This window comes from Pecten maximus, chromosome 1, assembly GCF_902652985.1.
Source record: "Pecten maximus chromosome 1, xPecMax1.1, whole genome shotgun sequence".
NCBI classification, from domain to species: Eukaryota; Metazoa; Mollusca; class Bivalvia; order Pectinida; family Pectinidae; genus Pecten; species Pecten maximus.
The window spans coordinates 18618029-18645632 of NC_047015.1; the positions used below are offsets into that span (position 1 = coordinate 18618029).

At 36.4% G+C, this 27604-nt stretch overlaps 1 protein-coding gene across 1 annotated transcript in view; it reads right to left on the reverse strand.

The window, feature by feature from the left end:
- Positions 1-1570: 1570 nt before the first annotated feature.
- Positions 1571-27604, reverse strand: part of LOC117326974 (regulator of MON1-CCZ1 complex-like) — a 29978-nt gene continuing 3944 nt past the window's right edge. The window contains exons 5-22 of the mRNA XM_033883780.1: positions 27198-27284; positions 26833-26904; positions 24470-24538; positions 23623-23723; positions 23089-23175; positions 22706-22811; positions 20904-21015; positions 19571-19621; positions 19001-19054; positions 17096-17154; positions 16792-16965; positions 15233-15337; positions 14405-14482; positions 12677-12781; positions 12269-12337; positions 8108-8178; positions 6303-6457; positions 1571-5818 (exon numbers count right to left, since the gene is read on the reverse strand). Coding sequence (XP_033739671.1) covers positions 5739-5818; positions 6303-6457; positions 8108-8178; positions 12269-12337; positions 12677-12781; positions 14405-14482; positions 15233-15337; positions 16792-16965; positions 17096-17154; positions 19001-19054; positions 19571-19621; positions 20904-21015; positions 22706-22811; positions 23089-23175; positions 23623-23723; positions 24470-24538; positions 26833-26904; positions 27198-27284 — 1635 coding nt within the window. The 3' untranslated portion in view covers positions 1571-5738. The remainder of the gene's footprint in view (positions 5819-6302; positions 6458-8107; positions 8179-12268; positions 12338-12676; positions 12782-14404; positions 14483-15232; positions 15338-16791; positions 16966-17095; positions 17155-19000; positions 19055-19570; positions 19622-20903; positions 21016-22705; positions 22812-23088; positions 23176-23622; positions 23724-24469; positions 24539-26832; positions 26905-27197; positions 27285-27604) is intronic.

Below are 27604 nucleotides of genomic sequence, written 5' to 3' on the forward strand. Positions count from 1 at the left end.
TTCCACAGATTTTGTAAAGAGTTTTAACGTCTTAACGGTCATCTGGGTTTTGAGTTTTATATTTTGGCAGATCTGAGGCCAATGCCCCAGCATGCAAAAGGCCCTATATTAGGTATCTGGGCCTCTTGCTTTGAGAGATTTTGTTTGAAGGTTTTAGCATATATTACCCTAGTGAGCTTGAATGAAGGTCTATGTCATTCATTTGAACAATCTTGTTAGCCCTTCACCCTAGTATGCTGTAGGCAAAATATCACATCCGTTACCCTCTTTGCTGTACTTAAAAATGTTGAGTATTAGTAATAAGTAATCCACAGACATTGGTAACATACGAGCTTACACGTTACCCCTTCCAAGGCCACACCAGGACCGACTCTATCAGGACCTGTTCTCTCAGTTTAAACACACATAGCAATTATAATTACTCCAATGGCATGGAGTGGATGTCAGCTAATGAGATATTGTGGTAAGGGTCCGGCTGCATCAGCATGGGACACCCGACACCTGTGGTAACGCCATTTAGCCGTCTTGTACAGTACTGGCAGGGATTACCAGACTCTGATGGTCACAGATGACCGCGTATACGTGTTTGACCCTGGGGGTCAATTTCTCCTTATTAACAACATCTCTAGGCCACGTGGTTAGCGAGAAGTTGTTTAAAGATTTTAGCATATTTCACCTAGGCCTGTGACCTTGGAAGAAGGTCAAGGTCATTCATTTGAACAATATTGATAGCAATTGACCCAGCATGCAACAGGCTCAATATGATGTCACGAGGCCTCTTGGTTAGTGGGGGAAAATGATTTAAAGATTTTTAGCATATTTGACCCCTGTGACTTGAATGAAGGTCAAGGTCATTCATTTGAACATTATTGGTAGTCCTTTACCCAAGCATACTATAAGTCCAATATAAAGTCTCTATGCCCCTTGGTTAGGTAGAAGAAGCCGATTAAAATATTTTAGTATAGTTGACCACTGTGATCTTGATTGAAGGTCAATGCCACTCATTTGAACAATCTTGTTAGCCCTTCACGCCAGCATGCTTTATGTCTATTATCAAGTCTTTAGGCATCTTTCTTAATGAGACGTCGTTTAAAGATACAATGTGTTAGCATATTTGACCCATGTGACCTTGAATGCAAGTCAAGGTAATTAATTTGATCAATCTTGTTAGCCCTTCACCCCAGTATGCTGTAGGCAAAATATCACATCTGTTACCATCTTTGCTGTACTTATAAATGTTGAGTACCTCAATACCAAGTCTCGAGGCCTCTTGGTTAGTTAGATGAAGTTGTTAGCCCTTGATAACAATTCACCCTAGCTTGTTGAGTACCATGCTCATATAAGATGAAACATGCAAGTTTCATGTCAAATGATCAAGAATAGAATGCAGGGTCAGTCATAAGTATAAGATACGGTTTTTCTGTCTACAATGGAGTGACTGAGTAAGACTATGTATTATATATAAGATACGGTATTTCTGTCTACATTGGAGCGACTGAGTAAGTCTCTAAAATATAAAATGCATTGTGTAATAGATCAAAGGTTTTTCACGTAACAACAAAGACAAGAAATCAATGACTGTTTTAATATAGCATGACAGCCACCATAAAATGAGATATTGCACATACCAGGGAACCCCAGGAAACAAGCCGCATGCTTGCTGTTTCAATTTAATTGATATTCAGATTAAAATTCAATGTTACTGTGCAGTAGGGACTGCAATCTTATATATCTAAAACAGAAAACGTCACTATTGAATTTCGTCTGGCCTAAAAAGATAGTATTTCGAAGGAGAAAAAAAATACACACAAAAACAGTTACTTTGATCTCGACAAAGAATTGAAATGTCAATAATTCCTCAAGAAATACTACGATGTGGTATTCTACTGCCAGACCCCCTTGTCATATGACTGGTACACACGTTTATTAAACAATGTTGTTGACTTCATCACAAATAACTTTATTATTTTTGTCTTACATAATGTGTGGTGGCCAATATTATAATACTGGTAATGTGAGGTGTTCAGTATTGTGGTGACCAACATATTAATACTAGTAATGAGGGGTATTAAGTATTGCGGCGACAAATGTTATAATATTTTGTCTCATAAACGTTTCCAATTGCTGATTTACAATATGACACTGGAATGAGGACATACATTGTATGACGCCAAATACCATATTTGTGACCAATCTATAACTCGTATGACTGATTATACTCATAATTTTCATTCATTTGTGGAAATATATGCAACATATTTTCATAATACAATGCACTTTGTTATTTGTTTTTAAAACATGTTAAATGTATCGTTTTGTTTTTGTTTTCCAACTCATTAACACATCCATAGAATGAACTAACTTGGTATACGTTCGAAACTAAAGAATGAACTAACTTGGTATACGTTCGAAACTAAAGAATGAACTAACTTGGTATACGTTCGAACCTTTAGTTCTTTAAACTTGTTCTAGACGGGAGTATGGGAGTACGTCTGACTACGTCATTGTTCTAGACGGGAGTATGGGAGTACGTCTGACTACGTCACCGTTCTACACGGGAGTACACTGTATGTCTGCCTACGTCACTGTTCATCACGGGAGTACGTCTGGCTACGTCACCGTTCTAGACAGGAGTATGGGAGGACGTCGGATTACGTCATTGTTCTACACGGGAGTATGGGAGTACGTCTGACTACGTCACCGTTCTAGACAGGAGTATGGGAGGACGTCGGATTACGTCATTGTTCTAGACGGGAGTATGGGAGTACGTCTGACTACGTCATTGTTCTAGACGGGAGTATGGGAGTACGTCTTGCTACGTCACCGTTCTAGACAGGAGTATGGGAGGACGTCGGATTACGTCACCGTTCTACACGGGAGTACGTCTGACTACGTCACTTCAACACGGGAGTATGGGAGTACGTCTGACTACGTCACTTTTCTACACGGGTGTATGGGAGTACGTCTGACTACGTCAGCGTTCTAGACAGGAGTATGGGAGTACGTCTGACTACGTCACCGTTCTAGACAGGAGTATGGGAGGACGTCTGACTACGTCATCGTTCTACACGGGAGTATGGGACTACGCCACCGTTCATCACGGGAGTATGGGAGTACGTCTGACTACGTCACTGTTCTAGACGGGAGTATTGGAGTACGTCTGACTACGTCACCGTTCTACACGGGAATATGGGAGTACGTCTGACTACGTCACTGTTCTACACGGGAGTATGAGAGTACGTCTTGCTACGTCACCGTTCATTACGGGAGTATTGGAGTGCGTCTGACTACGTCACTGTTCTAGACGGGAGTATTGGTGTACGTCTGACTACGTCACTGTTCTACACGGGAGTATGGGAGTACGTCTGACTACGTCACTGTTCTAGACAGGAGTATGGGTGTACGTCTGACTACGTCACTGTTCTACACGGGAGTATGGGAGTACGTCTGACTACGTCACTGTTCTAGACAGGAGTATGGGAGTACGTCTGACTACGTCACTGTTCTAGACGGGAGTATGGGAGTACGTCTGACTACGTCACTGTTCTAGACAGGAGTATGGGTGTACGTCTGACTACGTCACTGTTCTAGACAGGAGTATGGGAGTACGTCTGACTACGTCACTGTTCTACACGGGAGTATGGGAGTACGTCTGACTAAGTCACTGTTCTAGACAGGAGTATGGAAGTACGTTTGACTACGTCACTGTTCTACACGGGAGTATGGGAGTACGTCTGACTGACTACGTCACTGTTCTACACGGGAGTATGGGAGTACGTCTGACTAAGTCACTGTTCTAGACGGGAGTATGGGAGTACGTCTGACTACGTCACTGTTCTAGATGGGAGTATGGGAGTGCGTCTGACTAAGTCACTGTTTCAGATGGGAGTATGGGAGTGCGTCTGACTAAGTCACTGTTCTAGACGGGAGTATGGGAGTACGTCTGACTAAGTCACTGTTCTAGACGGGAGTATGGGAGTACGTCTGACTATGTCACTGTTCTAGACGGGAGTATGGGAGTACGTCTGACTAAGTCACTGTTCTAGACGGGAGTATGGGAGTACGTCTGACTACGTCACTGTTCTAGACGGGAGTATAGGAGTACGTCTGACTAAGTCACTGTTCTAGACGGGAGTATTGGAGTGCGTCTGACTAAGTCACTGTTCTAGACGGGAGTACCGCCGTACAATAGTGTACGTCTACGTCACTTCGCTTCAATGTGGCTATACTGTAAATCACTTAAGATTTCGGGAATACTTCATGCTGGGAACTTAGAGTAGTTCTTGAGACATATTCGCGATTTCGCGAACATTGATCTAAAAATTATCTAAATTCGCGAATGATGCGCTGTTAGAGTCCGAAATAATTTCATGATGAAGTATTAAATAGTGATTGACAGATATATAAATTTGATGGGAAATCGTGGTTTGAGATATTCAATATGATATGATATGTTCTTAACGTTTCATTTTCATGCTGCGCACAGTGACCGTAGGAAGGAACTTAAAAGTCATCTAGGAGCCTCACAGACGTATGAAACATAAACCTTACCTATGGAAATGACAGCCACCAGAACCTAACCCGGTATCTAATATATGATGGAGATGTTTATTTACTACCTCTATTCAGGTCTTTCCATATTCCTGGGTTACTATTGGTTCCATTCATATTTCCAGGGAAAAAAACAAAAAAGTACAGGGTGATTTAAACACTTGGTAACCAACAAAATTTAAACCAATTACTGGATAGTGGCTCTTCATGCTTTCTCTATACATCAGGGTGTGTGCATATTTACCAAGTAAAACCTTAGTATTGCATACAACATATACCATCAACATCTACAAGGTGAATGACCAAACTAGTTGGTTTTCTATAATTACTTTTGGGCACTACCACCTGGGCCGGCAAGCATAAATTACAGAATTTGATTGATTATGTCAACAAAATAAATCAAGTTCATATTTCACAAAATGTGTGTTTATAGTCACTTGGATAGCCATATAACTTGACACGACCACACAACATACCACTGATAGTTGTAGGGTCTGTCCTTGTGACAAATCCCTCACAGTCGGTGACCAGCCACCAGGGGTCAGAGGTAGGATCATATTACAGAACCATAACCATACCAAGTTAACATCACTGAATGATTCTGGATATAGTCGCAGTCAAATGAGACTGAAGCATTGAATCGAAATCATTAGCATGACCATACCAAGTTAATATTACTGAAGAATTCTTGATACAGTCACAGTGAAATAAGACTGGAGTGTTGAATGGAAATCATCATACCAAGTTAACAAGACTCAATGATCCTGTATATAGTCGCAGTCAAATGAGACTGAAGCATTGAATGGAAATCATTAGCATGACCATACCAAGTTAATATTACTGAAGAATTCTTGATACAGTCACAGTGAAATAAGACTGGAGTGTTGAATGGAAATCATTAGCATGACCATACCAAATTGGAATGACTGAATGATTCTGGATATGGTGAGACTATAATGAGACTGGAGTGTTCAATGGAAGTCATCAACATGTTTCATGTTGGTTTTATCTCTCAATATATACTGTATATCTAACGAAATTCAGAAATAATGTTCCTGGATTAAGGATGAAAACTACATGTCTCTGGTAAATGAACAGGAATGAAAATCTTAAAGATTATAAGAACCTTAAAAAGTTATGTAGGAACAATTATCACAGCACTTTATCAGTCACATTTGTTGTCATGGCTACGTTGGAGATGTTTGTGCCAGCGCATCTATTCCAAACAGTCCCTCAAAATGTCTGGTGTACTGCTCACAGTGTTCACCTGGAAAATTTAATATAAATTCACTTATTTAATACATCAATTCTGAAGTGGTCAGAATGATATAAGGTTAATGTAGTACAAATGTAGATATACAATTATAATACACAGTTTACATGTCAAATGCTATACATGCTAATGTATTGTGATATACATTGTATAACATCAAATGGAATACAAGGAAATGTATTCTATAATATATATAATATCAAATGTAATACAATAATGTATTATATACAATATCAAATGTAATATAACTTTATGTAAATGTGTTATAATATATAATATCAAATGTAATGTATTACTGTCAAATATATATTATCAATTGTAATTCACATAAACATATTATATATTATAATGTCAAATGTACACGTAGTAAAAATAAATGTAATATATATAACATCAACTTTAATACACATCAATGTATTATATATGATTGTTTGAGGACCTGGACATAATTTTAAGTTTACTAATTGGTTAATCTTACCTTGTGGGAATTTAGGATGATTCCTTAATCTTATGTTTCTCTGCTCAAAGAATTTGAAAACCGTATAGAACAACATGTTATCCTCTGTGGACTTTGCTGCCTCCAAGAACTTTCTGGCTGATACGGTGTCTGTGATACCAACACTACGTATAAACCTGTAGAAACAACACTACATATAAACCTGTAGACACACAACACTACATATAAACCTGTAGACCCAACACTACATATAAACATGTAGACCCAACACTACATATAAACCTGTAGACACACAACACTACATATAAACCTGTAGACCCAACACTACATATAAACATGTAGACAGAACACTACATATAAACCTGTAGACACACAACACTACATATAAACCTGTAGACACACAACACTACATATAAACATGTAGACACACAACACTACATATAAACCTGTAGACACAACACTACATATAAACATGTAGACACACAACACTACATATAAACCTGTAGACACCCAACATTACATATAAACCTGTAGACCCAACACTACATATAAACATGTAGACAGAACACTACATATAAACATGTAGACACCCAACACTACATATAAACCTGTAGACACACAACACTACAAATAAACCTGTAGACACAACACTACATATAAACATGTAGACCCAACACTACATATATATAAACCTGTAGACACACAACACTACATATAAACCTGTAGACACAACACTACATATAAACCTGTAGACACAACACTATATATAAACCTATAGACACACAACACTACATATAAACCTGTAGACACAACACTACATATAAACCTGTAGACACAACACTACATATAAACCTGTATAAACCTGTAGACACAACACTACATATAAACCTGTAGACACAACACTACATATAAACCTGTAGACACACAACACTACATATAAACCTGTAGACACAACACTACATATAAACCTGTAGACACAACACTATATATAAACCTGTAGACACAACACTACATATAAACCTGTAGACACACAACACTGAATATAAACGTGTACACACAACACTACGATCGAACTGAATTTTTTACTTTTGTTTTCAAGGCAGGATTGAGACAGAACTACGTTATCCTACGCCAACAAAATTGCATATACATGTGAAGAAAATGTTTATATTTATAATCTAAAACAGTCTAGAACACCAAACATATATATTTTATTTCAAATAATTGCAGTAAACATAGAAACCATCAGTTAAATCGTGTCAATAATTGCTGTCAAACTAGGAACTATATTCGGCTGCGGATGTATATCATTGTATCACAGAAAAGAGAAGTTGTTAGCCGGAAACAAAAGTGTGAATATCAAAATTTACACAACATGACTATAACCACAGGTGCCAAAGGCATCCTGACATTAACAAAAACATTTGGGAGAGAATGGGGGATGTCAACCTCTGGATAAGACTGATGCTAACACTCTGCAAGCGTAGTTTTTTTCAACTTTAGAATCTTCCCCTCAAGTTGAAATCCCTCTCGTCTCATCCTTAGGGGTTATAATCCCACATTGTACATGAACCTCCAACTCAGGAACTACGGACAAAAAACTTAATTCTGACTAAAAGTGAATAAAGTTTTTCCATACTTATTCAATTTCAAGTTGTTCATATACCAATGATTTTTGCTGTGTTTCTATTATGTTCTTGATTAATTATTCTGATGTAAATTCTACATCCAATAATTATAACAGGAGTTTTTCAGCTGACTGAGCAGTACAAGGGGCATACTGAGTAGGGGACATATACATGGTTAGGTGTATAGTGAGCTCTCACCGTAAAGCTGGAAGAAGCTGTTGTTTGGATAAAAGGACTTCAATAATTTCTTCATTAGCTGTAGATAAACGCTGCAATAAAAATAATACTGCTTAAACATTTACTATCAAAACGTTCCTTATCCTTCTGTCATATCATAAAATTTTCAATTTACATATTTATGTCCATACACCAATGAAAAAGAGGCTAAAAGGGCCCGAGTCCCTCACATGGATAGTATTTAGAATGGTCATAAAATTACTACAATTGTACTGTCTGATTTCATTTAATGACCTTATGTTATTGTACTGTCTGATTTCATTTAATGACCTTAATTATGTTAGTGATGTTTCAGGAAATGGTATAAAATATTTATAATAGAGTTGATCTGATTCACAGATGCATAATCTGATGAAAAATAATGAAGGGTTATACATGAATGCATTGTCACCTAGCTAAAATGAAATATAAAGAATTATTGCTTTTGGTGCAATTTCACACATAACTACACTCTTCATGTAGCAATGAGAGAGAATTGTTGATCCTTTGGTAAGTCTTACCCACCAGTGCTACTTTTAGTTAATACTTGTCCCAGGCTGTGACCTTGAAAATAGGTCAAGGTAATTGATGTGAGGAAACTTCACAGTATCCCCCAGCAGATATATATTGGACGAAGATGAGATTCCAAGGTCTTCTAGAACTTGTGAAGATTCTCAAAGGAATTTTGAACTATTTGACCATCGTGACACTAAAACAAGAGATCCCAGAGGGATCTTGGCGCCCACCATTGAATGATCTTTATAGGTTCCATGTCAGATTGATCTTTTCTCTACTTTTCCCTTCCTCTAAGTCTTACTAATCTGTGTAAATTCAGAAACAGCCCTCTAGTACTTTTCAAACAAGGGGAACCTATATATAAAATTTAAGATTTAGCGATAATGGCTGTCTGTTGTTTTCGGATTGGTCCCAAAATGCAACACCAGGGACCAAGGGGAACCTACATATGAAATTTGAGAAAGATCCCTTCAGTACCTTCTGTAAAATAGCGATAACAAACTTCAATTGGACCTAAATACGAAAATTTGAGAAAGATCCCTTCAGTACTTTCTGAGAAATAGCGATAACAAACTTCAATTGTCAAAATCTAAGATGGCTGCCTGTCGGCCATGTTGTTTTCTGATAGGTCTCAAAATGTAATATGCATAACTAGGCACCAAGGGAAACCTATATATGAAATTTGAGAAAGATCCCTTCAGTACTTTCTCAGAAATAGCGATAACAAACTTCAATTGTCAAAATCCAAGATGGCTGCCTGTCGGCCATGTTGTTTTCCAATAGGTCTCAAAATGCAATATGCATAACTAGGCACCAAGGGAAATCTACATATGAAATTTGAGAAAGATCCCTTCAGTACTTTCTCAGAAATAGCGATAACAAACTTCAATTGTCAAAATCCAAGATGGCTGCCTGTCGGCCATGTTGTTTTCCGATAGGTCTCAAAATGCAATATGCATAACTAGGCACCAAGGGAAACATACATATGAAATTTGAGAAAGATCCCTTCAGTACTTTCTCAGAAATAGCGAAAACAAACTTCAATTGTCAAAATCCAAGATGGCTGCCTGTCGGCCATGTTGTTTTCCGATTGGTCTCAAAATGCAATATACATAACTAGGCACCAAGGGGAATCTACATATGAAATTTGAGAAAGATCCCTTCGGTACTTTCTCAGAAATAGCGATAACAAACTTCAATTGTCAAAATCCAAGATGGCTGCCTGTCGGCCATGTTGTTTTCCGATTGGTCTCAAAATGCAATATGCATAACTAGGCACCAAGGGCAGCCTACATATGAAATTTGAGAAAGATCCCTTCAGTACTTTCTCAGAAATAGCGATAACAAACTTCAATTGTCAAAATCCAAGATGGCTGCCTGTCGGCCATGTTGTTTTCCGATTGGTCTCAAAATGCAATATGCATAACTAAGCACCAAGGGGAGCCTACATATGAAATTTGAGAAAGATCCCTTCAGTACTTTCTCAGAAATAGTGATAACAAACTTCAATTTTCAAAATCCAAGATGGCTGCCTGTCGGCCATGTTGTTTTCCGATTGGTCTCAAAATGCAATATGCATAACTAGGCACCAAGGGGAGCCTACATATGAAATTTGAGAAAGATCCCTTCAGTACTTTCTCAGAAATAGCGATAACAAACTTCAATTGTCAAAATCCAAGATGGCTGCCTGTCGGCCATGTTGTTTTCCGATTGGTCTCAAAATGCAATATGCATAACTAGGCACCAAGGGGAGCCTACATATGAAATTTGAGAAAGATCCCTTCAGTACTTTCTCAGAAATAGCGATAACAAATTTCAATTGTCAAAATCCAAGATGGCTGCCTGTCGGCCATGTTGTTTTCCGATTGGTCTCAAAATGCAATATGCATAACTAGGCACCAAGGGGAACCCACATATGAAATTTGAGAAAGATCCCTTCAGTACTTTCTGAGGATTAGCGATAACAAGAATTGTTTACGGACGGACGGAGGGACGGACGGAGGGACGGACGGACGGACGGACGGACGACGGACCACGGACGCAGGGCGATTTGAATAGCCCACCATCTGATGATGGTGGGCTAAAAAGGCCAAGGTCATTTATATGAGGAAATTTAAAGGCAAAATCTAAGCCAAATATTAGTATCCAGTTGATCATAGTTTTCAGGAAGAATTTAAAACTGATAGACAGACACCCTTGGAATAATTATTATGGCAATATTATATATTATTATACATTTAAATATCATATATATATTTAATACGAGAAGAGACCAAGGCTGTTTTCAACTACACCAGTATCTTCCATGTTTGTGCTTTGTATTTGTCTATGTTCCTGTAACAGTTTTGTTTACATTTATGTGCCACACACGTGTGAGAGAAAGATGTAGGCATGTGTTTATGTTTGTATATTAGTGGTCAAGATGGATGTAAGTATGTTATGTTATGTTACAGTTGTGTTGTGTTGTGTTGTGTTGTGTTGTGTTGTGTATGTATGTATGTATGTATGTATGTATGTATGTATGTATGTATGTATGTATGTTAATTATCTATGTATGTTATGTATGTATGTATGTATGTATATACGTACATATGTACGTATGTACGTATTGTATGTGTATGTATGTATGTATGTATGTATGTACATGTATGTATGTATGTATGTATGTATGTATGTATGTATGTATGTATGTATGTGTATGTATGTATGTATGTATGTATGTATGTGAGTGTGGGTGTATGATGATGGTGTGGGTGTGTATATATGAAGTGTAAATTATTTAGGAACTGTTTTGTTATTGACAAATATAAAATGTGTATCATATTTATTATTGTTATTTTCTAGTGTAACTGACTAATTTATTTTGACAGAATGTTTAGAGTTTGGGTGTGTGGTATTTGTGTGTCGAGTGCGGTGAGTGAGAGCCCCCCTGTGTGGGGACATGATTTATATTGAGGGCTGACCCCAAGGCCCCAACCTTGGCAGCCCTCCAATGGTTTACATGTCTGGGGGAATAAAATGTTTTTTGTACCTAAAAAAAATAATAAAAATACTGGTCCCCTGTGACCTTGAACATAGGTCAACTTAATTGATGCGAGGAAACTTCACAGTATCCCACAGCAGATATATATTGACCAAAGATGAGAATCCCAGGTCTTTTAGAACTTGTGAAGATTCTCAAAGGAATTTTGAACTATTTGACCATCGTGACACTAAAAAAAGGTCAAGGTCATTTATATGAGGAAATTTAAAGGTAAATCTAAGCCAAATATTAGTATCCAGTTGATCATAGTTTTCTAGAAGAATTTAAAACTGATAGACAGACAGATGGATGACCAACAGACTTCTGCACCATACTATAAGCTCACCGGCACAGGCCAGTCCATTTAACTATATATGAATCAGATGTGAAATCAAATAATAAGTTTAAACTTGTGTGTATTATATGAAAAATGATACTATAATGTACGTTATCTTTGATAGTTAAGCAGTATTTTGTGAAGATGATACTGCGAAACAAAAGGGATATTTTCATACCAAATCACCCTTACCCTATTTTATTTCTGATTGATATACCACGTAAAATTATGTTGATTCTAAACAACTTGATGAGTTGTCTGTCCTTACCTTGAGCATATCAAGAGCCAATTGGTGAGCCGGTGGGTATGCACTTTCCAAGGAAAGCATCAGGCAAGCCTACGAGTAGTAATTATTGTGAGTTATTACATATATAGTAAGTACATGTATCAGTTTTTGGGGTGGGAATTAATTCCTATTTTTGAGAACATAATTATCAATTTTACTGAAATCCATTTTGTGTTTAAGAAGTACTATGTATATAGACTATTGCCTGGTTGCACTATATGGAATTTTGCACATATTAAACTTATTGTCCTGAAAATAATGAATCATAAAATGACAAGACATTCCTATATTTACTGGCACTAACTGAATGGTAATAATGAACCTTGTGTTACATATTATACAGTTACTGTCTAAACACTGGTACATATAGTGTGATGTGTTAGTACTTACCAGGGGTTTAGAATCACTGAGAACATGGTACTGGAGAAATTGATGGAGCTGGTAGCAGCAGTTATTGTGAACCAAAGTGTTGATGATCAGCTCGTACAGGTAATGCTGTAATGTATATCATACAGGTAATGCTGTAAAGTACATCATACAGGTAATGCTGTAATGTACATCATACAGGTAATGCTGTAATGTACATCATACAGGTAATGCTGTAAAGTACATCATACAGGTAATGCTGTAAAGTACATCATACAGGTAATGCTGTAAAGTACATCATACAGGTAATGCTGTAATGTACATCATACAGGTAATGCTGTTAAGTACATCATACAGGTAATGCTGTAAAGTACATCATACAGGTAATGCTGTAATGTACATCATACAGGTAATGCTGTTAAGTACATCATACAGGTAATGCTGTAATGTACATCATACAGGTAATGCTGTAATGTACATCATAGAGGTAATGCTGTTAAGTACATCATACAGGTAATGCTGTAATGTACATCATACAGGTAATGCTGTAATGTACATCATACAGGTAATGCTGTAAAGTACATCATACAGGTAATGCTGTAATGTATATCATACAGGTAATGCTGTAATGTACACCATACAGGTAATGCTGTAATGTATATCATACAGGTAATGCTGTAAAGTACATCATACAGGTAATGCTGTAAAGTACATCATACAGGTAATGCTGTTAAGTACATCATACAGGTAATGCTGTAAAGTACATCATACAGGTAATGCTGTAAAGTACATCATACAGGTAATGCTGTTAAGTACATCATACAGGTAATGCTGTAAAGTACATCATACAGGTAATGCTGTTAAGTACATCATACAGGTAATGCTGTAAAGTACATCATACAGGTAATGCTGTAAAGTACATCATACAGGTAATGCTGTTAAGTACATCATACAGGTAATGCTGTTAAGTACATCATACAGGTAATGCTGTAATGTACATCATACAGGTAATGCTGTAAAGTACACCATACAGGTATTGCTGTAATGTTATATACAAATGTAGTTCATTATATATTTACCTGAACTGGTAAATCATGCTGGTTTAGCAAGTAAATATTTACATGGACTGGAATACACTGCTGGTTCAGTGAGTAAATATATAACTGACTGGTACGTATACAGAGATTGTTCAGTGTGTCAATATTTACTTAGATTGGTATATGGTGATTGTTCAGAGAGTCAACGTTTACCTAGATTAGTATCCATTGATTGTTCATAAGTAAACATTTATCTGGACTGGTATACACTGCTGGTTCAGTGAGTAAATATTTACCTAGACTAGTATACAGAACCTGTTCAGTGAGTAAATATCTACCATGCCTGGTATACAAGGATTGTTCTGTGAGTAAATATTTACCTGGACTGGTATACAAGGATTGTTCTATGAGTAAATATTTATCTGGACTAAATATAGAACCTGTTCAGTAAGTCAGTATTTACCTGGACTGGTATACATTGAATGTTCTGTGAGTAAATATTTACCTGGACTGGTATACATTGAATGTTCTGTGAGTAAATATTTACCTGGACTGGTATACATTGAATGTTCAGTGAGTAAATATTTACCTAGACTAGTATACAGAACCTGTTCAGTGAGTAAATATCTACCATGCCTGGTATACAAGGATTGTTCTGTGAGTAAATATTTACCTGGACTGGTATACAAGGATTGTTCTGTGAGTAAATATTTACCTGGACTGGTATACCTTGCTGATTCAGTGAGCGGATGTATTCTATCAGGACAGCCACAATGAATTTGTACTTCATGTCCTGTCAAACAAAAACTACTCATCTTCTACCATGTACTGTACACAATGAGAACGGCAAAATGATATTGTTTAAATCAAGTTAGATTGATTTATACCACAAAAGATGGACATCATGTAACTCTCAAGTCATGAAATTATCATTACAACTGTTGAATAACATTCAGTCTATACCACACGTTGAATAAACTCTAAACACATTTTGATTGGTTGACAATGTGAACTTTGACAGGACTATTTTTTAATCACAGGGTTAAACACTTTTTGATTGGCTAACACTTGAAGGTCGCTTAACTGGGTCCCAAATATGATAACGTACAGGAAGTAGTTAACAGTAATTTTTTGCCATATTTTTGAAACATATAATGTAGATTTCTATCAATTTATTGCTTAAAAATGCTTGTTATGATTTATAATAAATTGTAATATTTCCACACATTTCAGAAATTGTCAGTTTTTCATATTGATAAGTGGCATTTCACTTTAGGTTGATGCATATACTAATAGTAAAAACATGCTGACACAAAACAGGTAAATTTGTTTCTTTATTTATTTCTGTGCCTTTGCTGTGTTTACAAACATGTACAGTGAGTCTACACGTTGTAGAACTGTTGATAGTTTATAACTATACAGGGATTTTAGTTTACAAACATGGAGATTCGGTTAAGGTACAACGTTATGGTGATTTTAGTGTACACCCCTTATAGTGATGTCAGTTAATCTGGTGTAAGTAAAACACTGTGAGCTGTCTTACCTTGCTGTCCTCAAAGATGGAGAAGACATGAGTGTAGGCGTCAGATTGGTCTATGATGACTTGGCGTCGACGTGGTTCTGTGGATCGATTTTGTGTGTCAGTTGCCTATCAATGGATTGTATGATCAGTAGGTCTTTTATGTAAACAAGTGGATTGATTACCTCTTCATTTTCGAATTCAAACAAAATTCTATAGCCCTGCATACCAGCATATCATTGCCCTAACTCTGGTACTTATTCAGAAAAAAAAACGAGAGCCATAAGCCTTAGCAGTAACCTGAGTTCTGATATACATACTGTTAATTGTTTTCTTTTACTATAATAATTTATGTTTTCAAATTAAGAATTAAACACATTTGCCAAGTGTGACATTGAAGACAAGTCAAGGTTATTCGACTGAACAAACATTACAGTCTGTTATCAAAGCTTGCCACTGTCCCTGTATCACAACCTGGGGACTCTTAATTGGTTACTGAGTTTAGAAGATATTAACATGTTGACCTCTATGACCTTGAGAGTAAATCAGGGCCATTTATTGGAACACTTTTGGTAGCCCCTCAATCCAGTATGAAACTGGACAAATACCATGGCTATGGGCCTCTTGATTATTAATAAGTCATTGAAAGATCGTAGCACATTTGACCTCTGTGACCTTGAAAGTAGATCAAGGTACTAAGTAATTAATTTGAAAAACATTTGTAGCCTTTCATCCCGGCCAGCATACTGTGAGTCCAATATCATGCCCATGGGTCTTTTGGTTATTGAGAAGAAGTTGAAAATGTGAACTGTTTGAGTCACAAGATGCATTAGGTCACTTGAAATGTCATCTCATGTGACCTTAAATTAAATATTTACACCCTTTGTTCTTGGCAACCTTGATTAAAGATCAAGGTCACTTCTTTGAACAATGTGGTAGCCATTTTTTCAATAAACTACTGGCCCAATATCATAACCTTGGACCCACTGATTAATTAATGAGAGGTTGTTTAAAGATTTTAACACTTTTCACCCTATATGGCATGTGACCTTGAAAGTACATTTGTAGGTCAACATGATTTTCACGACCCTGGGCCTCTTGGTTATTGAGAAGTTTTTTTAAAGGAAATGTTTATGCTTGATGGATAGACGGCTGCTGCACCACTTAAAAGCTTACCTGCCTTTTGGTCAGGTATGTAACACTAAAAATAAGGGGGGGGGATTGGGAATTTTACTGATACAGACAACTAAGAAACGGACCTAAATTCATACTTAAATGAGTCATTTTCATGGTAACTGTTCAAATATTGGAGTACATGTCAAGACAAAATGGCAGCCTTATAGTTAGTGATGATAATACTACACCCCCAGCTGCGGCCATTTTTACATTCTTGGCTTCTTTAGAGTTCTTACAAAGATCACATGAATGAGTCGGTAAGTTTCTAAACTAGTCAACTAGTGGTGCAGTTGGCTTTGTCATGACATATTCCAAGGGTAAGGGAAATATAGGTATACTTAGAGTGGAACCCTTGGATTCTGAAGTTGACTAGCTTGGTAGAAGGGACACAGATTTATCACACCTACCAGCTGATTGATCTCGGACTCCAGGTGCGAGTGATAGACTTTGTTGAGCATGTCTAGAACAGATGCAATGGTACTTAGGCTGGCCTGTTTGCCTGGTACCATCATGTTGCGACACACTGACAAGATTTCAGCCTTACTGTCTGTCCTTTGTAGCAGGAACTTGATGAGTCGACACTACAACCAGCAGAAAAAGTGTTGATTAAAAATCCACTTTGGATGGGTGAGTGTACATGTATACCTTACTGAATGCAGGAACAAGAGGATTAATACCAGACTAGCTGATAAGGGTTATTATAATACCTACTTTATCTGGAATCATCCCCACCAGTGGTCCCAACAGTAGTTTGACATACCACAGGCAGCCTGTATAAAACAACAGAGGTTTACCACAGACATCATCACTACCACAGACATCATCACTACAACAGACATCATCACTACCACAGACATCATCACTACAACAGACATCATCACTACCACAGACATCATCACTACCACAGACATCATCACTACAACAGACATCATCACTACCACAGACATCACTACCACAGACATCATCACTACAACAGACATCATCATTACACAGACATCATCACTACCACAGACATCATCACTACCACAGACATCATTACTACAACAGACATCATCACTACCACAGACATCATCACTACCACAGACATCATCATTACACAGACATCATCACTACAGCAGACATCATCACTACCACAGACATCATCACTACCACAGACATCATCACCAGACATCATCACTACCAGACATCATCACTACCAGACATCATCACTACCAGACATCATCACTACCACAGACATCATCACTACCACAGACATCATCACTACCACAGACATCATCACTACCACAGACATCATCACTACCACAGACATCATCATTACACAGACATCATCACTACCACAGACATCATCACTACAGACATCATCACTACCACAGACATCATCATTACAGACATCATCACTACCAGACATCATCACTACAACAGACATCATCACAACACACATCATCACTACAGACATCATCACTACCAGACATCATCACTACCACAGACATCATCACTACCACAGACATCATTACTACAACATACATCATCACTACCACAGACATCATCACTACCACAGACATCATCACTACAACAGACATCATTACTACCACAGACATCATCACTACAGACATCGTCACTACCAGACATCATCACTACAGACATCATCACTACCAGACATTGTCACTACAGACATCATCACTACCACAGACATCATCACTACAACAGACATCATCACTACAACAGACATCATCATTACACAGACATCATCACTACCACAGACATCATCACTACCACAGACATCATCACTACCACAGACATCATCACTACAGACATCATCACAACAACAGACATCATCACAACAGACATCATCACTACAACAGACATCATCACTACCAGACATCATCACTACAACAGACATCATCACTACCACAGACATCACTACCACAGACATCATCACTACAACAGACATCATCATTACACAGACATCATCACTACAGACATCATCACTACCACAGACATCATCACTACAACAGACATCATCACAACACACATCATCACTACAGACATCATCACTACCAGACATCATCACTACCACAGACATCATCACTACCACAGACATCATCTCTACAGACATCATCACTACAGACATCATCACTACCACAGACATCATCACTACCACAGACATCATCACTACCACAGACATCGTCACTTACCACAGACATCATCACTACCACAGACATCATCACTACAGACATCATCACTACCACAGACATCATCACTACCACAGATGTTCAGATCTACATTTCTGTTTGAAACATCTTCAGTAGTTGTGTAAAACTTGGTATATGATAAGTTATATTTAGGCTTCAAGGATAGCAATTATCTAGGCTTCAAGTATATCAATTATCTAGGCTTCAAGGATAGCAATTATCTAGGCTTCAAGAATAGCAATTATCTAAGCTTCAAGGATAGCAATTATCTAGGCTTCAAGGATAGCAATTATCTAGGCTTCAAGGATAGCAATTATCTAGGCTATAATATAACATTATCTATTAATCAGCATCACATTCAGTTTATCAGTTGCAATATCCTTTCCATAGTCTCTAGTGTTATGATTGTTTTTACAACACTTACCTAATTTAGCATCTATAATTATGTTTGGCTGAAAGACAATCCAGTTTGGGGAATCTTAATACGCAGTTAAGAAAATAAATATTTTTAGCACTTTAAGAGACAAATGTATGCAGTAATTTTAGTATAATGTTTTCTCTGTGTTGAAAACCCCAAAGGTGTTAATGTGGTAATAACAGCAAAATACGAATCACCAATTCATCATTGTGCTAATGTTATCAAGTTCAATAATGCAGTAACAAAGTGTGACAACCAAGTCAATATTAAAACCTTGTAAAGCAATTGAGGTTCTCACTAAAAGGAAAATTGAACTGCATTTGTTTCCCTAGCAAATAGATAAGAAGGACCTATCTAACAGTTTCTCAAAACTGAACAAAAGCCAAATTTGTAGTCAATAAAACATATCCTTACATTGACAGATGTACCAGTACATATCGTATACAAATGTAATTAGTAATCATGGCTAGAATCAAGCATTTCTTTCTAGAAGATATTTTGCCCCAGACATCCTTTCTCCATCATATGAAATTGAAGTCCCTAACACTTTGTCAAAGCACTACCAATAAAGGATACATAATTCACATGTGTACTCCATTTTGTTTGCTCCGGTTTGTAAATTGAGTGCTGAAAATATAAGCATTATGTAGTGTTACTCAGGTAAAATATTAATAAACAGGACATGCATCAGAATACCAAAACATTTTGATTTATATAAATTTTATAAAGTCACAAAGGCTATGAAAACTATAGCACTGGGGGTCAGTAGGGACTAAGCAACGTGTGTGTTTATTAATTAACCTGAGCATAACCTGCGACAACTTGGTACAATCACTATTGAACTCATCTTGAATTAAAACAAGATTTGAATCACTTCACACTGTATGAGTGGTTAGGTGGCATGCTTTAACTCTCAACTTTCACAAAAAAAAGTAAAAATAACCCACAACATTCATAACAAAGTCAATATAACCCTAAAATTAACATAACAGAGTACTAAGATTATACTGATACAGGGCCCTAATCAACAGACCCAGGACTAGGAATATACTGATACAGGGCCCTAATCAACAGGCCAAGGACTAGGAATATACTGATACAGGGCCCTAATCAACAGGCCAAGGACTAGGAATATACTGATACAGGGCCATAATCAACAGGCCAAGGACTAGGAATATACTGATGCAGGGCCCTTATCAACAGGCCAAGGACTAGTACTAGGAATATACTGATACAGGGCCATAATCAACAGGCCAAGGACTAGGAATATACTGATACAGGGCCCTAATCAACAGACCCAGGACTAGGAATATACTGATACAGGGCCCTAATCAACAGGCCAAGGACTAGGAATATACTGATACAGGGCCATAATCAATAGGCCAAGGACTAGTACTAGGAATATACTGATGCAGGGCCCTAATCAACAGGCCAAGGACTAGGAATATACTGATGCAGGGCCCTAATCAACAGGCCAAGAACTAGGAATATACTGATAAAGGGCCCTAATTACAGGCCAAGGACTAGGAATATACTGATACAGGGCCCTAATCAACAGGCCACGGACTAGGAATATACTGATACAGGGCCCTTATTACAGGCCAAGGAGTAGAATTGTACTGATACAGGTAATTTGTCATGAGGCTACATACTGTAATCAAAATATTAATATTTTGTGACACTATGAGTATAAAGGCAATTTGGAATAAGTATGAAGTATTGAACTTGATTAATCTTAAACATATAGACACCTTCTGGTAATGCCCACTAATCATATTTATATAATATCTAAATGGAGCTCTTTGACAGCAGCCTTGTTAAAATTTTGACCACTAAATAAATCTATTTGATAGAAATCGAGTACATACAAATATTTACAAAACAACTTCAGTGAAAGCAGATTACTCACAAGGAAGCAACATTGTAAAAGGTTTAATTGGCAAGGGGGAGACAACTGGATAATGAAATGTTACAAAGCCATCAGTTTCTCCCTCCTGTTGAATATCAAATATCACAGATGTCTGAAAAAGAAAAATAAGGAGAATCTAAAAACAGTAATGTTATACACAGAAAATATATTATACATGATAATAATTAGGGATTTCCATTTCAGATGGAAAACCCTATTGTTTTTGTTATGTTTTTTCTTTTTATCATTATTATTCTTAACACTTCTTGAGTACATTTTTACTTAAAAATTTGATGATAATAAGTTCAAATGTCAAGGTCACATCTAAAAATATTTTTTTTAAAAACGTTTTTTGAATGACCATACATGTTACTTCATAAAAGATCATTCATTCCATTTCATTTGCATTCAGTGTGTCATGTAGATAATGGTTAGGGCTAACTTTTCTCCATGCCATGTTATCGGAGAATGTGTCAAAGTCAAGCCCTTGCTATGGGTTCAAAATAAGGTCAAAAATAAAAGTCACAAATTGAGTGATTTGACCCACTGAGATGGAATGTGCAAATTGTTTGATCATCGGATGAAAATTGACAGAGATATAGCACTTTGAAAAATTCAATTTTTTCCCTGCCAAAATTCAAAAATCAGGCAAAAATGCGCTTAAATGTTTCAGCACCTTCATCTTTACACAAAGAAATGTGATATTTGGCAAAATAATAGCATGTAAGAGTGGTTACAAACCAAGTTACTTTTCATTGACCTTCACCTTCATTCAAGGTCAGCAGAGGTCAAATAATCAAAAAATAAAAACAAAACAAAAATTGTTTCAAATCAGGTTCTTAGTGCGGTCGTTCTTATCATTTTACCCTCAGTGTGTCATTTAGTACATTGTCAGGGCTAGCTTTTTTCCCCATATATGTTATCAGAAAATATGACAAGGTCAAGATCCCAGTACGAGATCAAATAAAGGTAAAAAATAACAAAAAATAAAAGTGAATATTTTGTTCATTGGGTATGAAAGAATATGACTCTCTGAGTGTGCAAGTGTTATGGTCGTGCAATGAATAATGGTACAGAAATTAAATGACACTATGAAAAATGTTAGATTTTCACGCCAAAAATGCACTTAATTTCCTTCTTCTCCTACATCTTTACACATACAGATTTGATATTTGGCACATCAATAGCATGTATGGTTGCCTACAAAATCCATTGCTTTTCATTGACATTGACCTTCATTCAAGGCCACAGAGGTCAAATGATCAAAAAATTTAAAATATCAAATCTTTTTGAAATGGTTTATTTTGATCATATGTAGAAGGAAATGCTCTTTTGAAGATGCTTGCAACGTTTCAAGGTCATATCATCAAAAATAACACAGAAAAGGCACTTTGAATAACTTTTCCCACCACAATTCAAAATTATCCTAACCTTACAATTGAAATGTTTTCCCTCCAATACTGTGAAACCTACACTGTGCTACAGACTTGATAATTGGTACATATTTAGCATGAATGACCAACTACAAAAGGTATGCAAATTGTTGACCTTGACCTTCGAAGTTTAAGGTCACAGACACATTTTAATGAGTTAAAGTCAAATGACCGGTTAGAGGAGAGAAGCGAAGACAAACTTACTTTTAGGTAAAACATATCACACAGACCATTGAATGATAACATGTCAACGATAATTTTCGTGATGGAAGTCCCGTGTTTTGATCAAATCTAATCATATATTATGTTTGACAGTATTTATATGAACACAATATTCCAAATATCCTACCTCATATTAGCACTACTTACTCTGGAGGCTTGGTGGTGAACCAGGATTAGATTGTCCACAATGTTGATTGCAAATCGCCCACTCATGTCTAGTTTTAATACATTTGTCTTCCTGGCAGGTCCATCCCTTAAATAATCATTCAGTCATTTCAAAATACTTAATTTTAGTTTATTTTAAAATTGATTTATCTTATTAACAGAAACATTAATTTAATACTTAGGTAAGTTTATGTATTCAAATCACAGGAAACTGAAACTAACACAATGAAAAGAGTCCAAATATAAAATGCAATTAATTTTTATCATTTATATAATTATTAACTATCAATGTTAAAGTGAATAAAATAGATGTCTTTGAGGTGACAGTGTGACAGTGGATGTTCAGCTATTATTAATATCAGTACCTAATGATCTGGTACAGGACAATTTCCGCCCCTACAGACCCTGGGCGAGGCTGGTGTCTCAGGATGACTATATACAGCTGACCATATCTACAATAAAATGATAGTTCACAGAGTCGATTTCACTTTCATTTAATATCTATTTCACATGTAAAAGTTATATAATTTGCAAGTTCATTTATATTTTTGTTTCACCTTTTTTATAGTGTTATAAAAATCCGTTACATTATGGGGAAGGGGAGGTAATTCTATATTAAACTGACCTGATGTAAAACAAGGGCAAAATGAACACTTAATCGACCAAGGTACAACTAGAGCACAGCTGATTCAATGCCAGTACATGTATACATCATCGAGGACATATATCTCACGAATTATTACAGCTATATCAAATGACGTTAGAAGCAATGTTCCAATTTTAGATTGAAAATCATATATATTTTGACAGACACTTGGGTGGACCCAATACAATGAATATTGTTGTATATAGAGAATTGAAACTAACAAATGATAGGAACCATTTCAGGGCACACTCACATAATAGCCATGATGACATCCCGCTCTAGCAGAGGCGTCTTAGCCTGCTTTTGTACTGCTGGTAAGTCCACTTCAAACTTGGCCAGTTTTGTCATTGTCCCCTAAAGCATTGTTAATTTTAAAGTGACTCACCAAGTAGTTCAAACATTCTGTTCTCATTTTGTGATAAGTACATCAAACAAATAGGCTTTTAAATTGATAAAAAAAAAACTTTAAGAATTTCTTCAAATACATTTAACTTTAATATCGCACTCTCAACCTAACATTGACATCTTTAATATAATATTGCTATCCTTACTATAAAATCCTATTGCTATCCTTACTATAAAATCGTATTGCTATCCTAGCTATAAAATCCTATTGCTATCCTTACTATAAAATCCTATTGATATCCTAACTTTGACATCTCACTGCTGTCCTAACTTTGACAGCTTATTGCTACCCTAACTTTGACAGCTTATTGCTACCCTAACTTTGACAGCTTATTGCTACCCTAACTTTGACAGCTTATTGCTACCCTAACTTTGACAGCTTATTGCTACCCTAACTTTGACAGCTTATTGCTTTCTTAACTTTGACAGCTTATTGCTATCCTACCTTTAACATCCTGTTTCTATCCTGACTTTAGCATCCTTACTATTTTCTTAAAGTACACCATCTGAATCATTATAATTTTCAGGCAGAAACAAAAAGCTAGAAAATTCTTCTGAAACTAGCTAAGGCTATTTCAATGAAATGAAGTAATATGTACATTCTAATTTTACTTAAAATGTAAGCATGTAGATTTTGGTGATTGATGTTTTAATTAGAAATGTGTCCAACACAGGTACATGTGTGTTTTACTTACTCTGAACAGGAATGGATTCAATGTGTTTCCCAATGTACCAGATGCCAACAGCAATATTGAACTCTCTACCTGTAATTATGAGATATTGATAATTTCATCAATTAACTTCAAACACATGACAAGTATTTAAAGATCTCATAGGACAAGTATGACAATTTTACATAACCAGATTACCAGATGTCTTTCACAATGCTGTGTGAACAGTATTTCAGGAAACTGAGTGATTTTCTGAAAACCATGCTGCTAAGTTGATTGTATTGACTACCACAGACAGTTTATCTGAAGCTGATGCTGTGAATTCTCAAGTGTTTTTCCTGCCTATATAACTGAATGTGCAAAATGACCCCATTCCTAATTCATTTTAGACTTATTTTTCCCAAACAGGAATTTCCAAACTGTTTCCATAGATTCAAACTTCTGAAAAACAATAACAAATATAATGGCAAATATTAGATAAAAAAGATCAGAAAAAAAGACAGTCAAGGGTCAAAATTGGTGTGTAACGATAAGCCTCAAAAGGATACCAGATACGTACATGATCAACACAATTATAACGATTAGCCTCAAAAGGACACCAGATACGTACATGATCAACACAATTATAACGATTAGCCTCAAAAGGATACCAGATACGTACATGATCAACACAATTATAACGATTAGCCTCAAAAGGATACCAGATAGGTACATGATCAACACAATTATAACGATTAGCCTCAAAAGGATACCAGATAGGTACATGATCAACACAATTATAACGATTAGCCTCAAAAGGATACCAGATAGGTACATGATCAACACAATTATAACGATTAGCCTCAAAAGGATACCAGATAGGTACATGATCAACACAATTATAACGATTAGCCTCAAAAGGATACCAGATAGGTACATGATCAACACAATTATAACGATTAGCCTCAAAAGGATACCAGATAGGTACATGATCAACACAATTATAACGATTAGCCTCAAAAGGATACCAGATAGGTACATGATCAACACAATTATAACGATTAGCCTCAAAAGGATACCAGATACGTACATGATCAACACAATTATAACGATTAGCCTCAAAAGGATACCAGATACGTACATGATCAACACAATTATAACGATTAGCCTCAAAAGGATACCAGATACGTACATGATCAACACAATTATAACGATTAGCCTCAAAAGGATACCAGATACGTACATGATCAACACAATTATAACGATTAGCCTCAAAAGGATACCAGATACGTACATGATCAACACAATTATAACGATTAGCCTCAAAAGGATACCAGATACGTACATGATCAACACAATTATAACGATTAGCCTCAAAAGGATACCAGATACGTACATGATCAACACAATTATAACGATTAGCCTCAAAAGGATACCAGATAGGTACATGATCAACACAATTATAACGATTAGCCTCAAAAGGATACCAGATACGTACATGATCAACACAATTATAACGATTAGCCTCAAAAGGATACCAGATAGGTACATGATCAACACAATTATAACGATTAGCCTCAAAAGGATACCAGATACGTACATGATCAACACAATTATAACGATTAGCCTCAAAAGGATACCAGATACGTACATGATCAACACAATTATAACGATTAGCCTCAAAAGGATACCAGATACGTACATGATCAACACAATTATAACGATTAGCCTCAAAAGGATACCAGATACGTACATGATCAACACAATTATAACGATTAGCCTCAAAAGGATACCAGATAGGTACATGATCAACACAATTATAACGATTAGCCTCAAAAGGATACCAGATAGGTACATGATCAACACAATTATAACGATTAGCCTCAAAAGGATACCAGATACGTACATGATCAACACAATTATAACGATTAGCCTCAAAAGGATACCAGATAGGTACATGATCAACACAATTATAACGATTAGCCTCAAAAGGATACCAGATACGTACATGATCAACACAATTATAACGATTAGCCTCAAAAGGATACCAGATAGGTACATGATCAACACAATTATAACGATTAGCCTCAAAAGGATACCAGATAGGTACATGATCAACACAATTATAACGATTAGCCTCAAAAGGATACCAGATACGTACATGATCAACACAATTATAACGATTAGCCTCAAAAGGATACCAGATAGGTACATGATCAACACAATTATAACGATTAGCCTCAAAAGGATACCAGATACGTACATGATCAACACAATTATAACGATTAGCCTCAAAAGGATACCAGATACATTAGACTTACCTTCCTTAACAAGTGATTTTATGTACAGGGTATATTTACTAAATGACCATCAACACCATGTTATGTTGCAGTGTGACCACTAATTACCTGCCAGACAAACCAAGCTACACTGAGGTTGATAGTTTTAACACATTTCAGCATTCTCTTCTCAGGTGTGACCTGTCAAATAAAGGCACATCCATCAAAAATTACGAATACTGAGCTTCTTCTCGACATGACCAATCCGATATTCACAGAATAATTTTATCATGTACTAATTTTTGCAACTGTTTACCAGTGAGAATTATAAGTGATGCTATTGAAAATTAAAGGTGACCAATTCTTAATTCCCTTCATACATGCTAGCATTCTTCTACATCTAATTGTTTCAAGTTAAAGCTTAAGACAGTAAGTAGATTTTTACTTTTTTTTGAATATATAAAAGAATGTCAATGCCATGTGGCTATATTTACCTGATAGAACTCTATCCCGTGGTCGGTAACAAAGACAATTTCGTTCACTCCCGTCCAAACGAATCCCATTATGTTGGTGGACTTACCCTGAAATAAAAAGTAACTGATCTCTACATATATCTACCGTATGCAGATAAGCAATGGAACTCCGTCTAGATTTATTAGCATGAAGGTTAACAGAAACCACATTTTGTTATTTTTATAACAACAAGAGGCCCATGGGCCTTAACGGTCATCTGACAAACATTTACAGTAGGGACACACCCCTCAATTCAGCATCATTACCATAAGTTGTCTGTTCGAAGACAGTTATGTTTCAGATAAAATTTGGTTTTTATCCATTTTGGCTTAAAGAAGAGTAGCATCTTAAAGCAAAATTTCAGCCAAGTTCTCCTTTTGGGGCCTCA